A 19362-nucleotide genomic window follows, 5' to 3' on the forward strand; every position below is an offset into this window, starting at 1 on the left:
AGAAAGAGAGAGAGAAACAGGGGGAGAGAGAGAGACGTAGGGGGCAGTTCTGACCTCACCGGTCTTCCCTCATCCCGAACCTTCACTGACTTTTTACAAGAGTTTTATTTTTGGGATTTGAAGGTTGTACAAACATTTCCTACACTTAATATCAGGAGGAAAGGCTGAGTGATTCCCAGCGAGGGAGGGAGGGCGGGAGGGAAGGAAGGAGGGAGGGAAAGAGAAGAGCAAACAAACAGAGCAATCAGCCAGCAAGCCAGGAATTTATTTGCCAAGGAAATTAAAAAGGCAGAATTAATTTTCTTTCCCCACCACCGGAAAACCAAGACCTTCTGTGGGTTTTCCTCGTTTATTCCCCTCCTTCCACACTCCCTCTTCCTTTCCCCTTAAGCTCTGAGCCTGCCTGCTTTTCCCTTGTTTAATATTTGACATAAAAATGCTGATCAGGCTTTTTTGCTTTGAAAAAAAATAATTAAATATTACACAATAGCAAACACAAGAATTTCGCAAGAGCCTCTCTAATGCAAAGCTGTTCAGATTCGACACAACTTTTCTCGGCTCATCCCTCCAGGCTGGGTGTTTTCCCCACGCGCTCCCTCTCTCGCCTTCCCCTACACGGGCAGTCCTCGACTTACGACAGGTTCAGTTTGTGGCCATTCGAAGTTACGACAGCACTGAAAAAAAAGTGTCTTCCGTCATTCACACTTTACCACCGTTGCAACATCCCCGCGATCAAAATTCAGACGCTGGGCAACTGACTCGTACTTAGACGGTCGTCGTGTCTCGGGGGGGGGGCGGGGAAGTCACCTGATCCCCTTTTGCGACCTCCTGACCGGCAAATTCAATGGGGAAGCCAGATTCACCCCACAACAGTTTGACAAAGTTAACAATGACCATGATTCACTTAACAACATGCTCCTCGCTTAACAACTGCCGTGATTCACGTAACAGCGACGGCTAGAAAAATGGGCCAAACTCCCTTAAGATATTTCTCGCTTAGCGACGTAGATTTGGGGCTCAATTGTGGTTGTACCTCGACAATTATGGCAAGAAAGGACGCAAGCGGGGCACAACTCAAGCGTCTCGCTTAGCGACCTAAATTTTGGGGTCAGTTTTGTGGTCGTAAGTCGAGGACTACCTGTAATGTGGACACAGTTCTGGCTGGGGGGAAAAAATGAAGATAAATAATATCGTTATTATTCTTTTCTCTTTTAAAACCTTTGTGAGAAGCCTGACTTCAGATCCTAGAGCCACACAACTGTTGTGGGTTTTTCGTGCACTCCTTTTCTATTAAGTGGATGGCACAGGCAACACTTTGAAAGCTGTTTCACCCGTTCATTTATTCCACAGAATCCGAAGGGGTCCCCCCGAGGTCATCCAGTCCAGCCCCCCGTCCAGTGCAGGGTTGATTACAGCACGAAGGAAGGAGGATCATTCCGTGGGCTCGCGGGATGGTTTTTGAAATCCAAATCCCGTGGAAATTGCAAAGGTGGAGGCCCTCCGAGGGTCCGAAGGGAAGAATTTCCAATCTTTTCACGCACGGAATATTTTCAAGGCCTGAAGAGGTGCACTGTAATTTATTTATTTATTTTTTTAATTTTCTTTTGTTCAACAAAACAATCTTTCACCTTTTAAAAAGAGATATAAAAGCATATAAAAAGATAACCCTAAAAAAACCCCAAAATGACATTGATTGGTTAATTGTTAAGTCGTGACGGTAGTGAAATTTTACAACCTTGCTTTGCAGTGATTGTGAAGAATAGCAGAGTTGGAAGGGGCCTTGAAGGTCTTCTAGTCCAACCCTCTGCTCAGGCAGGAAACCCTATACCACTACAGACAAGTGTTTGTCCAATCTCTCTTGAAAACTTCCAGTGTTGGAGCTTTCGCAACTTCTGGTGGCAAGTAGTTCCGCTGATGAATTATTCTAACTGTCAAGAAAGTTATTCTTAGTTCTAAGTCCGTGATGGCAACCCTATAGCACATGTGCCACAGGGAACATGCAGGGCTCTCTCTGTGGGCACGCAAGCCATCGGCCCAGCTCAGCTCCACCGCGCATGTCCGTGCACCTCCCGCTGGCCAGCTGGTTTTCAGTTCTCTGCTGGGCATGCACGGGGAGGGGGGGGGTTGGGCGCACTTGGGAGAGGCACATGCATGCGCGGGGATGGAGGGTCATATGTACCTGCACAGGGACAGTGGGAGCAGGGTGTGTGCGCGTACATGTGTGGGGGGTGGGGGGGAATGCAGGGTGGTCGCTTATGTATGCCTCCAGTCCTCTAATCCTCTTTGTTACCACAAAGAAGAGGGAGTCAAGCTATTCTCCAAGGCACCTGAGGGCAGAACAAGAAGCAATGGGTGGAAACTAATCAAGGAGAGAAGCAACTTAGAACTGAGGAGAAATTTCCTGACAGTTAGAACAATTAATCAGTGGAACAGAAGTTGCCTCCAGAAGTTGTGAATGCCCCAATGTTGGAAGTCTTTAAGAAGTTGCTGGATAGCCATTTGTCTGAAAGGTACAGGGTTTCCTGCCTAGGCAGGGGGTTGGACTAGAAGACCTCCAGGTCCCTTCCAACTCTGCTATTGTATTGTATTGTATTGTATTGTACTGTACTGTATTGTATTGTATAAACTCTAGAAAGAGTGCAGAGAAGAGCAAGAAAGAGGATTAGGGGACTGGAGGCTAAAACCTATAAAGAACGGTTGCAGGAACTGGGTTTGTCTAGTTGAATGAAAAGAAGGACCAGGGGAGACAGGATAGCAGTCTTCCACTGTCTCAGGGGTTGCCCCACAGAAGAAGGAATCAAGCTATTCTCCAAGGCACCTGAGGGCAGGACAAGAAGCAATGGGTGGAAACTAATCAAGGAGAGAAGCAACTTAGAACTGAGGAGAAATTTCCTGACAGTGAGAACAATTAATGAGTAGAACAGAAGTTGCCTCCGGAAGTTGTGGATACCCCAACACTGGAAGTCTTTAAGAAGATGTTGGATAGCCATTTGTCTGAAAGGGTATAGGGTTTCCTGCCTAGGCAGGGGGTTGGACTAGAAGACCTCCAAGGTCCCTTCCAACTCTGCTATTGTATTGTATTGTATTGTATTGTATTGTATTGCATTGCATTGCATTGCATTGCATTGCATTGCATTGCATTGCATTGCATTGCATTGTCTCTTCTCTGCACTCTTTCTAGAGTCTCCGCATCTTTTTACACCGTGGTGTAAAAATAAAACTGGATGCAGCACTCGAAGTGGCCACCATGATTCTTAAGCAAAGCGACGGTTTGCTCTGCTTAAGCGCTGAAAAGATAAGTCTATGGTTTCATTTACTCAGCAGTGTGAAGTTCTGATTGTAACCTAGGAGTGAACTGCCTGGAGACATAGATTTTGCCGAGACAAACATAATAAAAATGTGGGGCTCATTTATACTTTACACAGTAGGTTAAAAAAAAAAAAGAGTTGTGTAATGTATTACAAATAAACCCTGGAATAATATTTGCGTTAGGCAGGCACATATAGAATTGTAACTTTTTACTGTATTTTCACAGGTGGTTCTCGACTTACAATCCTCAACTTACAACCATTCTAAGATACAATGGCCCTGAAAAAAGTGACTTATGACCGTTTCCCACACTTACGACCGTTTTAGCATGCCAGCAGTGATGAGAATTTGGAGGCGTGGCAACTGGATTGCATTTACGACGGTTGTTGTGCGAGTCCCCCTTTTGCGACCTTCGGACAGGCAAAGTCGACGGGGAAGCCAGTTTCCCTTAACAACCATGTTACTAACTTCACAATGGCAGCGACTCGTTTAACAACCGTGGCAAGGAAGGTCGGTAAAACGGGGCCAAACTCACTTAACCACTGTCTCACTTAGCAACAGAAATGTCAGGCTCAATTCTGGTCGTATATCGAGGCGTAGCTCTACTATCGCTTCTCTACATTTCCACCCACCTGTTCTGACCGAGGCTTCCCAAGAGCAGGATGCAAACTCCTGGTCCCGACAAAACCCCCTTTTATTAATTGACTGTGAATTCTGCTCATTCCCATCCAGCAGAGTCTTTCAAGGGAGGATTTACAGTCACAGACCTCATCTGGCTTGGAGAGCTGCCAGGCCGATATCTGCAGAACTTGACCAAGAGGCTTGGAGAGTCACGAACCAATTAAGGAAACTGATTGTCTCCTGCAAACTCCACTCCCCTTTCGCTCCTCTTTTATTCCCTCTGGGAGGGGCCATTCATCGTCCACCTGTGGCCTCACTCCCCAGTCGACCCCTGTTCTTTACCTGTTCCCTTCGTCTGGCCACTCTGCGCATGCACACACTGGAACAGGCTCCAGCTGTTCTTCTGCCTCACTGACGTCTGATTCCGAAGGCAGCGGAGAACTGGCATACGGCTCTGGCCCCCTCTCTGCCCCCGACACAGAGCCCTCATCCGAGCTTTCCCCAGACTCCAGGACTGGCCCATCTTCCTCCCCAACCCCCTCACTGTCCAAATCTACTGTCAGCTCTGCTGGCCACTGGCGGGCCACAATACCACCCACCCTTACATCCCCACTTGTTATCCTTTTTTAAGGGTTAGATGACAACAATTTAAATTATGCAGAATTGCTTAAGCCTGCAGATTGGTACAAAGAAAGTACTACGTCCGTGGCTGGCTGGGGAATTCTGGGAATTGAAGTCCGCACATCTTCAAGGTTGAGAAATGGTTTTAGGACTTTCATGCGCCCTCTGGTGGTAGCAAGCCTAAAGTGCCTGAAGAATGTTCACTGTTCCTTTTCCCCAAATTTGGGAGGCATGCAATCCCATAGCCCCCGGATCAAATTAGAAGCTGTCGTGTCTCTTGTCATCCACAGCTTTAAGAAGTGTGGTTCCCAGAATTCTCCAGCCAGACACCACAGGGAAATGGGATTCTGTAAATATCCAGATCTTGAGGTGTGTAATCCTTTAAAGGGAACAACAAGGATTTCAGTTGCACCTGGAAACAAACTTCAACGCAGAGATATTGTATGGAACAAAGATGATTAGGGGACTGGAGACTAAAACATACGAGAAACAGTTGCAGGAACTGGGTATGTCTAGTTTAATAGAAAGGAGGACTAGGGGAGACATGATAGCAGTCTTCCAATATCTCAGGGGTTGCCACAAAGAAGAGGGAGTCAAGCTATTCTCCAAGGCACCTGAGGGCAGAACAAGAAGCAATGGGTGGACACTAATCAAGGAGAGAAGCAACTTAGAAGTGAGGAGAAATTTCCTGACAGTTATAATACTTAATCAGTGGAACAATTTGCCTTCAGAACAGTAGTGGGATTCAAAGTTTTTTGCTACGAGTCGGTAGTGTAGCTTGGTGGGTGTGGTTTGATAGGCGTGGTGGAAGGGGAAGGATACTGTAAAATCTCATTTCCTCCTGATCAGTGGGATTCGGGAGGCAGAGAATAGATGGGGGCGGGGCCAGTCAGAGGCGGTATTTACCGGTTCTCCGAACTACTCAAAATTTCCGCTGCTGGTTCTCCAGAACTGGTCAGAACCTGCTGAATACCACCTCTGTTTCAGAAGTTGTGAATGCTCCAACACTGAAAGTTTTAAGAAGAGATTGGACAACCATTTTTCTGAAATGGTATAGGGTTTCCTGCCTAGGCAGGGGGGTTGGACTGGAAGACCTCAAGGTCCCTTCCAACTCTGTTATTCTCCTCTTTTAAATTATACATTGTTATGCTTGTTTTTTAAAAATTTTTGTCTGTATCCCCCTTCCCCGGTTCGAGTTGTGAGCCGCCCTGAGTCCCCTTCAGGGGAAAAGGGCGGCATATAAATATAATAAACTGAACTGAACTGAACTGAACTATTCTCCTCTCTTCTATCCCATTCTATTATCTGTTTTTAAAACGAAATCTCTGCAGGTATGTCAAGTTAACCACACCAGGGGGCGCCACGGCACCCACAATTGATAGCTCTGAGTAATTACATCCTTTTCTCCTTAATTTTTAGGATATAATTCAATTCACGCAGTTCTCAAAGATTACATGTATTTATTTACTGTTTATCTTTATCTTTGACCTTTATCTTTATCTTGGTTTTATGCTGCGTAGAATTGACTTTGCTGAGATGGGCAGCTAATTAATTAGAGAAATTCAATTAGTCCTCAACTTACGACTGCAACTGAGCCCAAAACTATTATCGCTAAGCAGACGGTTCTTAAGTGAGTTGTGCTCCATTTACCACCTTTCTTATTGCTGTTGTTAAGTGAATCGCTGCAGTTTTTAGTAGCACGCTTGTAAAGTGAATCTGGCTTTGCTTGCCAGGGGGTCGCAAGAGGGGAGCATGTGAACCTGGTACACTGCAGCCGTCATAAGTGTGAGTCAGTTGCCCTGCATCTGAATTTTGAATCATGTGGCCATGGGGATGCTGCAATGTTGTTAAGTGTGGAAAATGGCCCATAAGTTGCTTTTTTCAGGGCCGTTGTAACTTCGACACCGTCAGTAACGAACGGTTGTGAGTCATGGAAAATAAAGGAAAAGGAAAATAAGGAAGGGAAAGGAAAATAAAGGAAGGAAAAGGAAAATAAGGAAAGAAAAAGGAAAATAAAGGAAAATAAAGGAAAAGGAAATAAAGGAAAAGGAAAATAAAGGAAAGGAAAAGGAAATAAAGGAAAATAAAGGAAGGAAAAGGAAAATAAAGGAAAAGGAAAATAAAGGAAGGAAAAGGAAAATAAAGGAAGGAAAGGAAAATAAAGGAAGAAAAAGGAAAATAAAGGAAAGAAAAAGGAAAATAAAGGAAAGGAAAAAAGGAAAATAAAGGAAAATAAAGGAAAGGAAAAGGAAAATAAGGAAAATAAAGGAAGGAAAAGGAAATAAAGGAAAAGGAAAATAAGGAAAGGAAAAGGAAATAAAGGAAAAGGAAAATAAAGGAAAGGAAAAGGAAAAATAAAGGAAAAGGAAATAAAGGAAGGAAAAGGGAAAATAAAGGAAAAGGAAAATAAAGGAAAATAAAGGAAAGGAAAAGGAAATAAAGGAAAAGGAAAATAAAGGAAAGGAAAAGGAAATAAAGGAAGGAAAAGGAAAATAAAGGAAAGAAAAAGGAAAAATAAAGGAAAGAAAAAGGAAATAAAGGAAAGGAAAAGGAAAATAAAGGAAATAAAGGAAAGGAAAATAAAGGAAAATAAGGAAAGGAAAAAGGGAAAATAAAGGAAAGGAAAATAAAGGAAGGAAAAGGAAAATAATGGAAGGAAAAGGAAAATAAAGGAAAGAAAAAGGAAAATAAAGGAAAGGAAAAGGAAAATAAAGGAAAAGGAAAATAAAGGAAGGAAAAGGAAAATAATGGAAGGAAAAGGAAAATAAAGGAAGGAAAAGGAAAATAAAGGAAAAGGAAAATAAAGGAAAATAAAGGAAAAGGAAAATAAAGGAAAATAAAGGAAAGGAAAAGGAAAATAAAGGAAAAGGAAAATAAAGGAAGGAAAAGGAAAATAATGGAAGGAAAAGGAAAATAAAGGAAAGAAAAAGGAAAATAAAGGAAAGGAAAAGGAAAATAAAGGAAAAGGAAAATAAAGGAAGGAAAAGGAAAATAATGGAAGGAAAAGGAAAATAAAGGAAAAGGAAAAGGAAAATAAAGGAAAGAAAAAGGAAAATAAAGGAAAGAAAAAGGAAAATAAAGGAAAGGAAAAGGAAAATAAAGGAAAATAAAGGAAAAGGAAAATAAAGGAAAATAAAGGAAAAGGAAAATAAAGGAAAATAAAGGAAAGGAAAAGGAAATAAAGGAAAGGAAATAAAGGAAGGAAAAGGAAAATAATGGAAGGAAAGGAAAATAAAGGAAAGAAAAAGGAAAATAAAGGAAAAGGAAAAGGAAAATAAAGAAAAGGAAAATAAAGGAAGGAAAAGGAAAATAATGGAAGGAAAGGAAAATAAAGGAAGGAAAAGGAAAATAAAGGAAAATAAAGGAAAAGGAAAATAAAGGAAAATAAAGGAAAAGGAAAATAAAGGAAAATAAAGGAAAAGGAAAATAAAGGAAAATAAAGGAAAGGAAAAGGAAAATAAAGGAAAGGAAATAAAGGAAGGAAAAGGAAAATAATGGAAGGAAAAGGAAAATAAAGGAAAGAAAAAGGAAAATAAAGGAAAGGAAAAGGAAAATAAAGGAAAAGGAAAATAAAGGAAGGAAAAGGAAAATAATGGAAGGAAAAGGAAAATAAAGGAAAAGGAAAAGGAAAATAAAGGAAAGAAAAAGGAAAATAAAGGAAAATAAAGGAGGAAAAGGAAAATAAAGGAAATAAAGGAAGGAAAAGGAAAATAAAGGAAATAAAGGAAAGGAAAATTACACCTTCTCTCCCTAATTCTTCTTGGCTGCTGTTTCAGCCTTTGAACTCCTGGGTGTCTCTTTTTCGAGACAGGCGTAACTGCACAGTGTGTTGGAAACACTCAAGGCCAAAAATACTGTTAGAGCTGTGCAGGTTTATCGCATCTCCCGTCTGCAAACTTTCCAGCACCATGACTGTCATTTGTCACCGGGGGTTTCACTCAGTGGTATTTCAGCTTAACACCTGCTTCCCCTTTTATCCCCAAAATGCTATTCAGCTTTTTCAGCTGGCTGCATCCCCCTTCCTTCGCCCTCCATCCCTCGCTGGACTTCCATCAATCTGCAATTGAATATTATTTGAGGAAAAAAGGAATAGCTCCTAGGCTTATCTACCGCTTCACGGTGCTTTTAGACCCCTTTCTAAGCAGTTTTACAGAGTCAGCCTCTTGCTCGCAACAATCTGGGGTTCCTCATTTTACCCACCTCGGAAGGATGGAAGGTTGAGGTCAACCTGAGGTGGTCAGGATCGAATTGCTGGCAGTGGGCAGAGTTAGCCTACTATACTGCATTTGCAGGACGGAAGAGGAGGGAGGTTGGAAGGAAGGAAGGAAGGAATAGTAATAGCACTTATATACCACTTCACAGTGCTTTACAGCCCTCTCTCAGCGGTTTACAGAGTCAGCCTGTTGCCCCCCAACAATCTGGGTCCTCATTTGACCCGACCTGGAAGGATGGAAGGCTGAGTCAACCTGAGCCAGTCAGGATCGAACTGCTGTCAGTGAGCTGCATTAGCCTGCACTGTTGCATTGTAATAGATAGATATGGATGGATGGATGGATGGATGGATGGATGGATGGATGGATGGATGGATGGATGGACGGATGGATTTCATTTCGTTTCATTTATTAAATTTCTATGCCGCCCAATCCTGGAGGAATCCGGGCGGCTTACAGAAATGAAAAAATTAAAAAGAATTATTAAAACAATTGGACACAACAAGGTTAAAAGGGAACACAACAAACACTCAATCAGGAGGGGGCTGGACCTCAATCAAGGGGTCAACAGCCCCAAGCCTGCCAGAAAAGCCAGGTTTAAATGGCTTTGCGAAAGGCCATGAGAGTGGGTAGGGCCCCGGATTATCAGGGGGCAGCTCATTCCACAGGGCCGGAGCGGCAACAGAGAAGGCCCTACTCCTAAGCGTCGCCAGCCGACATTGTCCCGCTGACGGCACCCGGAGAAGGTCCATCCTGTGCGATCTTATTGGTCTGCATTAGCAACAGCAACCTGAGACCAGAGCCCTGGCTTCTCCGGCCACCTGGTCCTTGAGTTGAGCTTACAGGGCCGGAACGAGGGATCGCTGTGACGTAGCGAGCCCTCCTTCCCCGGTAATGGCTAGCCTGTAGCCCCCGTCGTATCTGCCTCTCCCACACATGACCGGAATGCTCGGCCCGCCCCCATCCCAGAAGGCCCTTCCCCCCCTCCCACGGCCCCCACTCCACCCAGCAGGACACATCTAACACTCATTCTAGGATGAGGGGTAGGCCTGGATGGATGGATGGATAGATGGATGGATGGATAGACAGAAAGGGACGGATGGGTGGATGGGTAGATAGATGGATGGACAGACGGAAAGGAATGGATGGTGGGTGGATGGGTGGGTGGATGGATGGAGATAGATGATAGGGAGGGAGAGAGAGAGAGATGAGACAGATAGACAGATGATAGATAGATGGATAAAGATAGATAGATGATAGATGATAGATAGCTAGATAGATAGATAGATAGATAGATAGGTAGGTAGGTAGGTAGGTAGGTAGGTAGGTAGGTAGGTAGGTAGGTAGATAGGTAGATAGGTAGATAGGTAGATAGGTAGATAGGTAGATAGGTAGATAGATAGATAGTCAGCAATAGCACTTAGACATATACCTCTTCACAGTGCTTTCCAGCCCTCTCTAAGCGGTTTACAGAGTCATCCATCCTGCCCCCAACAATCTGGGTCCTCATTTGACCCACCTCGGAAGGATGGAAGGCTGAGTCAACCTTAAGAAAGTCAGGATTAAACTGCTGGCTGTGGGCAGAGTTGGCCTGCAATGCTGCATTCTATCCACCGCGATACCCCCACAAATGCACACAACGGCAGGAAGTGTGCAGATTTCCTTTATATATCAGAACTGGCGAAGAAAACAATGTTTGTAGAAGCAGACAAAGCAAAAGGTTTTGGAGCAACCAGTCTGAGTTGGGACCTTCTACAGGCTTTTGGACCACACTACCCATCCTCCCCATCCACCAGATACAAGGAGGGCTGGGTTGAGATGGGTTGAGTGGCTGCCCAAATCACAGAGGTTACCAAAAGGAGGGCAAATATACAGGTGGGCAGCTTATCAGAAGCGCATTAACCGTTCTCAGGTCTGGTCACATATGGTTAATGGCCTCTTCATGGCATGTCCTGCCATTGGGAGTTGAATTTTATTGACCGTAAGCTTATAAGTTTAAGATAAAACACATAGTCCTCGATTTACGACCACAATTGGGACCACAATTTCCATTGCTAAGCAAGTCAGTCGATAAGTGAGCCGCAGGTAGTCCTCGACTTACAACAGGTCATTTAGTGACCGTTTGAAGTTACAACGGCACTGGGGAAAAAGTGACTTATGACCGCTTTTCACACTTATGACCATTGCAGCCTCTTCGCAGTTACATGAGGATGCTTGGCAACTGGTTCATATTTATGACGGTCGCAGTGTCCCAGGGAGGGTCATGTGATCCCTTTTTGCCACCTCCTGACAAGCAAAGTCATGGACTCACTTAACGACCATGTTAGTCGCTTGACAACAGCGGTAATTCACTTAACAACGGTGGCAACAAAGGTCATAAAATGGGGCAAATCTCATGTCAGGCCTGCAGCCATCTTTTCTTTTGGGTCTTTGGCCTGCCATCCTTTTTATTCTTCTACTATGCATTTTCTATTGTGGGAAAACAGGAGGGGGGATTGTACAGAGTTAGATGATATGTAGCCATAACAACATTCTTTCTAGAAAACCAAGGTCATCCTTTGTCTTTGCACTTCTGCACCTGACCGGAACTGGATGGGTGGAAACTGCCAGAATGGCAGTGGGAGAATGGACCATGGGATGGACTTGTGGGCATGGGGGCAGGATCTTGAACTTTCAATTGTGTGGGGAAAACCGGGAAACTTTCAGATTCGGGTTTCCCCAGATGTGCCAACGTGTCTCTCTTCATCAATTAGAATTTTGAGCAATACTTTGCCTCGGACTCTGATTTACTTTTGGATGCTATTTGGAACCCTGACATCTTACTTGACAAATGCCTCACTTAGCAATGTTAACTTTGGGCCAATTGTGGTCATACGTCGAGGACTGCCTGTGTCCTAATTGATTAATCGATCGAATGATTCATCGACTGATGGATTGGTTGGTTGTAAGTTGAAGACTCTCTGTTTGTACTTCCCTTTTATCGGTTGAACCTGGGTTGTGGAACCCGTAAAAAGGCCACAGAAAGTGTCAGCTTTCCAGTTCTGATGTCCGGCCTCGGCCCTAAATGGCCACTTGGTCGATGCTTTCGTACAAATTTTCGGGCGTCATTTTCTTCTTCTGTACTTTTGATTTCTTTTTCACCTTGTTCCAGTAAGTGTCCACGGACTCATAAGCCGGCTCAGCCACTGGCTGATTTGCAACTTTAGTCCAGGGTTCACAAGGCACGGTATCATAGTAAGGCTCCATGGCGGTGGGGAGCGATGAGGGCTGGTAACTTGCAATGCCGTTGGATTCCAGACTGACCATAATCTCCTGGCAATGCCCTGGATTTCCCTTTGCTTGGGGCGCTGCCTCTTCGCCATCCCCTTCAGGACGCTGGGCTTTCTTCTTCTTTTTATCTTTGCACACCACCGAGTACATTTCTTCTATCTGTAAAAGAAAGAGTTGTTAGGGGCCGAAGCAGCCGTACAGGTAGTCCTCGCTTAGCGACCACAGTTGGGAATGTCAATTCCGTGGTGAAGTGAAACTCCGCCATTTTATCATTTTACTTCAGCCTTTTTGTTCTGCTTTACAGACCTGAAAAAGATCTTCACACTGGTCTCAACAATGCTTTAGGACAGGGGTCTCCAAATTTGGCAACTGTAAGATTTGTGGACTTCATGATGGCTGGGGAATTCTGGGAATTGAAGTCCGCAAGTTCAACTTCCCGAATTCCTCAGCCAGTCAGCCGGTCTGGCTGGGCAATTCTGGGAACTGAAGTCCACAAGTTCAACTTCCCGAATTCCTTAGCCAGTCAGCCGGTCTGGCTGGGGAATTCTGGGAATTGAAGTCCGCAAGTTCAACTTCCCAAATTCCTCAGCTCATCAGCCGGTCTGGCTGGGGAATTCTGGGAATTGAAGTCCGCAAGTTCAAGTTTCCGAATTCCTCAGCCAGTCAGCCGGTTTGGCTGGGGAATTCTGGGAATTGAAGTTCACAAGTTCAACTTCCCAAATTCCTCAGCCAGTCAGCCGGTCTGGCTGGAGAATTCTGTGAATTGAAGTCCGCAAGTTCAACTTCCCGAACTCCTTAGCCAGTCAGCCGGTCTGGCTGGGGAATTCTGTGAATTGAAGTCCGCAAGTTCAACTTCTGGAATTCCTCAGCTCGTCAGCCGGTTTGGCTGGGGAATTCTGGGAATTGGAGTCTGCAAGGTTATCTTTTCGAATTCCTCAGCCGGTCAGCCGATCTGTCTGGGGAATTCTGGGAATTGAAGGCCCCAAATTCAACTTCTAGAATTCCTCAGCCAGCCATTCTGACTGGGGAATTCTGGAAGGCCCCAAATCTTAAAGTTGCCAACTTTAGACCCCTGCCCTAGAAAATTAAGCACAATGGATCTATAATCCTTCAACTCAGCTCCAGTCGTAGGAAGAAACAGGCAAATAGTTAACAAACTAAGATGAAGGGGAATACATAGGGGTCTTCCAATGCTTGAGGGGCTGCCACAAAGAAGAGGGGGGGGTCAAACTATTCTCCAAGGCACCCAAAGGTAGAACAAGAAGCAATGGGTGGAAACTAATCAAGGAAAGAAGCAACTTAGAACTGAGGAGGAATTTCCTGACAGTGAGAACAATTAATCAGTGGAACAGAAGTTGCCTCCAGAAGTTGTGAATGCCCCAACACTTTAAGAAGATGTTGGATAGCCATTTGTCTGGAATGATATATAGGGTCTCCTGCTTTGAGCAGAGGGTTGGACTAGAAGACCTTCAAGGTCCCAAGGATATCCTGTCCCGTTTATCTGGGTGGAGCCTTGATGAAACTATTGGGATGCTCTCCAGAATTCAAAACAGGCGAATCAGCTAAGGCTTGGCATCTACGTTATGGTGTCATTTCAAAGTTTCTCAACCTTGGCAACTTTTAAGTTATGTTCAACACTTAGAATCCCCCAGCCAGCATGCCTTCAACTTATGACCACAGTTGGTAGCAGAACCAAGGGCGAGGACTCCCTGCACATTTCATAAACCAATCAATAAATTTTCCACGGTCGCCTAAAAGAATGGTCTATCTATGGCAGTGTTTCTCAACCTTGGCAACTTGAAGATGTCTGGACTTCAACTCCCAGAATTCCCCAGCCAGCAAATGCTGGCTGGGGAATTCTGGGAGTTGAAGTCCAGACATCTTCAAGTTGCCAAGGTTGAGAAACACTGATCTATGGGGCTTAGGAGGGGAGATCTAACAATGGAAGCCACCATTCTTGAACAGAACAAGAACGTTTCTCTTGAAGGCCCCTTAAAAACATCTCCTACCTCTTTTGTCGGCAGAGATAACCCCGTGCCGGTGAGAAGAGACATCTGTGGAGGTTTATCCACCTCCACCCAGGTTTGTTTGCCATCGGCTGTGGTCTTCTTCTTCACAACACACGCATAGCTGGGTCCTCCTGGCTGGGCGTGGTGTCCAGGGACGTCCTCCACGATCTTATCTGCCACAGGATGAACGTCCCGGCTTTCTTCTCCCTCCACTCTCTGGGATTCGCATAGCGTCACCTCGCCTCGTTTTGGGAAGCTGAGGTTGGAGTAGGTCATGTCTGGAGAAGACGGGACGTTGGGCAGGTCCCTCTGAGGGAGGATGAGGAAGCTGCAGCTGCCCACCGCGTTGTCGCCTTCGTTCGACGGGTGAGGAAGAGTCAGCAGGGCTGGTGCGATGTCTGCAGAGGGAAACACACCAATTGTCAGGGTCCCAATTAATGCACCCATAGCAAGCAAAGGACCACCTGTATTTATTCCTAAAAACAAAACGTTTGCCTTTAGGCGCAGCCGTAGAAAAATGGGGTACAGTGACACAGTTTTATAGGGGAGTTTCTCCATGCTGATTTTTAGGGTTGACACTTGAGGGGCATGGCAGCGTGTAGGTATGTGTCATCTGTGATGTTTATTCATATGAAAACGCAGTGGCACGACAAAACCGCGCTCGTCAAAATAGCGGTGATAAAACCGCATCGCTAAAGCCGCGACGTCATCACCGCGCGTCATCACTGCCGTGACAACAGCGCGGCGACTGAAGGGCGCTTTAAAACAGCGCGGCGGCAGAAAGCCAATTTAAATTAAGGTAAGGGTTAGGATTAGGTTTAGGGGTTTGCTTTAGGGTTAGGTTTAGGGTTAGGTTTAGGGTTAGGTTTAGGGTTAGGGTTAGGTTTAGGGTTAGGTTTAGGGTTAGGTTTATGGTGCTGAGTGCTTCGGAAGGTGCGGATTTGCCCTCCGTGGTTATGTCATCGCGGTAGGGTCGCATTTTTCCTTAGCGCTTCGGACGGCGCGGATTTGTCCTCCGCACTTATGTCGGCGCGGATAAGGGCTTCACGGTTTTGTGGTGGAACCTGAAAACGCAGTTCGCTGGGAGACATAATTAACTCTGCTGGTGTTTATAGACCTTCTCCTTTGATATGTGGATTAGGCAGGCATGAACGCCTATATTCATTGCTACCGGTTCGGTAGTGGGAATGCACACACTTCTGGGCATGTGTGCAGCAAGACCTCCTGCGCATGCGTGATGATGTCAGTGTCAACTCTCCGTGTTGACATTCCACACATACCGTTGGTGGAGCGGGATCTCAGATTACAGTAGCTGGTTTGAGATGGGTGTATCTATTGGGAAACGTGATTTATGACACAGAGTGAGGGGAGGAAAGGAAGAGGGGCAAAGTTCAGAAGCAGATAAACCCAGCAAAGGAATGGCTGCGAATAAATCTTGCCTAATGAATAATGCCTAGTAAAGCTGTTAATAAATCACTGGTTTCTGTATTAAAACATTGGCTCTTATTATGAGTTAGTTACGGCATCGTTAGTTTAATGGATCGAGGGTAGAGACGACGCGAGAGCCAGGACTTCACAACAAGAACAAGGTTTATTCAGAAAGAGCAGTGACAGCGATTCAAACGTAACTTTTCCCCGCCAAGGTATTTATATACAGAGATTGAATAGGGGGACCAATCACAGGCCTAGGAGCGTCTAGCAACTGTTGACGCAGTACCCCGGCCAATCAGGTTGGCCCGGTTGGCTAGCAACAGGCTATGTTGCGCCTCAGCCAATCAGGGTGCAGCCTACACTGTTGCTGTCCTCCCGGTTGTAAGTGGAGGATTTTCTGAATCCTCAACAGTTAGGAAACTTTACAGTCAGCTTGGCCGCCACTATAAACTCAGCCGAACTGGTGATGACATCAGGGCCGCCACCACTAATGGTTCGGCCGAACCAGTGCAAACTAGCTGAATACCACCTCTGGGATTAGGTCTGAGTAATTTATTTGGGGGTTTGAGGAAGTTTGGGTAAAAGATTTTTCTCCATGGTTTTTTTTTTTGAGGGAAGATGAAGACAGTATAAATTAAAGAATAAAACATATTTGGATATAAAACTTTTCGCAACTTCAACTCCCAGAATTCCTCAGCCAGCCATTTTAAGACTTGGGACTTCGACTCCCATAATTCCTCAGCCAGCCATTTTAAGACTTGGGGCATCGCCGCATCGACTCCCAGAATTCCTCAGCCAGCCATTTTCAGACTTGGGACTTCGATCCCCAGAATTCCTCAGCCAGCCATTTTAAGATTTGAGGCATCGACTCCCAGAATTCCTCAGCCAGCCATTTTCAGACTTGAGACTTCGATCCCCAGAATTCCTCAGCCAGCCATTTTAAGATTTGAGGCATCGACTCCCAGAATTCCTCAGCCAGCCATTTTAAGACTTGGGGCATCGACTCCCAGAATTCCTCAGCCAGCCATTTTAAGACTTGGGACTTCAACTCCCATAATTCCTCAGCCAGCCATTTTAAGACTTGGGGCATCGCCGCATCGACTCCCAGAATTCCTCAGCCAGCCATTTTCAGACTTGAGACTTCGATCCCCAGAATTCCTCAGCCAGCCATTTTAAGATTTGAGGCATCGACTCCCAGAATTCCTCAGCCAGCCATTTTAAGACTTGGGGCATCGACTCCCAGAATTCCTCAGCCAGCCATTTTAAGACTTGGGACTTCAACTCCCAGAATTCCTCAGCCAGCCATTTTAAGACTTGTGGCATCGACTCCCAGAATTCCTCAGCCAGCCATTTTCAGACTTGAGACTTCGACCCCCAGAATTCCTCAGCCAGCCATTTTAAGACTTGGGACTTCGACTCCCATAATTCCTCAGCCAGCCATTTTAAGACTTGGGGCATCGCCGCATCGACTCCCAGAATTCCTCAGCCAGCCATTTTAAGATTTGAGGCATCGACTCCCAGAATTCCTCAGCCAGCCATTTTAAGACTTGGGACATCGACTCCCAGAATTCCTCAGCCAGCCATTTTAAGACTTGGGACTTCAACTCCCAGAATTCCTCAGCCAGCCATTTTAAGACTTGTGGCATCGACTCCCAGAATTCCTCAGCCAGCCATTTTAAGACTTGGGGCATCGACTCCCAGAATTCCTCAGCCAGCCATTTTCAGACTTGGGACTTCGACCCCCAGAATTCCTCAGTCAGCCATTTTAAGACTTGGGACTTCGACTCCCAGAATTCCTCAGCCAGCCATTTTAACACTTGGGACTTCGACCCCCAGAATTCCTCAGCCAGCCATTTTAAGACTTGGGACTTCAACTCCCAGAATTCCTCAGCCAGCCATTTTAAGACTTGAGACTTCGACCCCCAGAATTCCTCAGCCAGCCATTTTAAGACTTGGGACTTCGACTCCCAGAATTCCTCAGCCAGCCATTTTAAGACTTGGGACTTCGACTCCCAGAATTCCTCAGCCAGCCATTTTAAGACTTGGGACTTCGACTCCCAGAATTCCTCAGCCAGTTGGCTGAGGAATTCTGGGAGTTGAAGTCCCAAGTCTTAAAGTTGTCGACTTTGGCGGTTCCTGGTTTAGGACAAGGACTTTTGGGGTTCCTAAAACGGGTCTCGGAGCAGCTTAAATGCTGAGGTTCAGCAACCTGTTGTTTTCCAGAGCTCTCATCTTACAATGACTGGCTGATGAGACAGGAAACCCACCACAATTAACCGAAACCTGACCGAGTTTAAAAAAAACAAAACCCACCCCCTCACACTCACATCTGCCAGAGAGGCAGGAAACCCACAAAACTTAAAACAGAATTTTAACAAAGTTTTTAAAACAATGATTCCTTCATTCACCTGCCCCCACCTCCACCCCTAGCACAATAGAGATTGTTTTCAACTTACAATTCTCTGTTTAATGACCATTCAAAGGTACAACGGCACTGGAAAAGGTGACTTATGACCGGTCCTCGCACTTACGACCCTAGCAGTCAAGTCACGTGTGGAAAATTCAGACCCTTGGCAACCACATGTATTGATAATGGTTGTAGCATCCCAAATTCAAGTTTTCCTTGTTCGTGACTATGTCAGATGACCTCCGGTAAGCAAAGCAAACAGGGGAAGCCAGATTCGCTTAACGACGGCAAGATGCACTCAACAACTGCCGTGTTTATTTTTCTGAACAACCCTGGCCAAAAGGGTGTACACAATCGGGCGTGATTCGCTTAACAACGGGCTTGCTTCACAAGAGAAATTCAGATTCCATTCGTGGCCATGCGCTGAGGACCACCTGTGGGAAACCTGATGGGGGAATCCCATTTCATGGAAAAATTGGGAGTGGTGAGGTGGCCTAGAGGTGGAGCTCTTGCCTCGCAATCCGGAGGCTGTGAGTTCGATCCTAGGTAGAGGAAGATATTTCTCTCTCTGGGCACAACGAGAATATGATCTGCTGAACAAAACTCCTCATCGGCAACAAGAAGGGCATCGGGCCAGTAAATACTCCGCTCCATTCAGTTTCCCAGATTCCACCCCGCAAGGGATTTTGGGGTCTTTAAAAGAGGATGATGATTTCATGGAAAAGTCGGGGAGCTCCATAATTCCATTCTCAAATTCCAATGGGCCTCCCCACCCCCAATTCTGATGAGAAAACATCTGGACACTTACTTGCATCTCCTGGATCTCTCTCACTGCCGTGCTGCAGACTGGGCAGCGATCCTCCGAATGCCAAGGGTGCCATCGGTCCTGGCACAGCCTGCTAAAGGACAAGGAAAGCCGGTGATGGGAGGTTCAGAAGCAGGAACCCCAAAGGGAATCTATCTGGGCCTGGAATTCTGTGCACATGTCCTTTCAGGTGCTTCCCCCCCTCCTATTTTTCTCTGCAACAACAACTCAGTAAGGTAGGCTGGAGAGAGAGAGAGAGAGGGAGGGAGGGAGAGGGAGGGAGGGAGGAAGGGAGGGGCTGGTGCGAATTTTTCCAGGGTTAGCTTCTATGTCTATGGGAAGATTAGAACGCAGATCTCTCTGTTCTAACATTTTCTGTACTGTACTTACAGGTGAGATGTGGATAGAGACAGACAGACAGACAGACAGACAGACAGACAGACAGGATAGGTGATAGACAGAGATAAGAGATTAGATAGATAGATAGATAGATAGATAGATAGATAGATAGATAGATAGATAGGAAGGAAGGAAGGAAGGACAGACAGACATAGATGACAGACACAGATAGATGATAGATAGAGATATAGATGCATACATACATACATACATGCATACATAGATGACAGATATAGATGACAGACAGACGAGAGAGAGAGATATGATATGATATGATAT

At 45.4% G+C, this 19362-nt stretch overlaps 1 protein-coding gene across 3 annotated transcripts in view; it reads right to left on the bottom strand.

Moving 5' to 3' along the window:
* Positions 1–11579: 11579 nt before the first annotated feature.
* LOC116509153 overlaps positions 11580–19362 on the bottom strand; it is a 43930-nt gene continuing 36147 nt past the window's right edge. For 2 of the 3 annotated variants that reach the window (XM_032218147.1, XM_032218146.1), the window contains exons 4-6: positions 18688–18778; positions 14042–14439; positions 11580–12191 (exon numbers count right to left, since the gene is read on the bottom strand). In XM_032218147.1, the coding sequence (XP_032074038.1) occupies positions 11823–12191; positions 14042–14439; positions 18688–18778 (858 nt within the window). In that variant the 3' untranslated portion in view covers positions 11580–11822. The remainder of the gene's footprint in view (positions 12192–14041; positions 14440–18687; positions 18779–19362) is intronic. The other variant, XM_032218148.1, reaches the window with a different exon arrangement.

Source organism: Thamnophis elegans, chromosome 5 (genome assembly GCF_009769535.1).
Source record: "Thamnophis elegans isolate rThaEle1 chromosome 5, rThaEle1.pri, whole genome shotgun sequence".
Classification (NCBI taxonomy): Eukaryota; Metazoa; Chordata; class Lepidosauria; order Squamata; family Colubridae; genus Thamnophis; species Thamnophis elegans.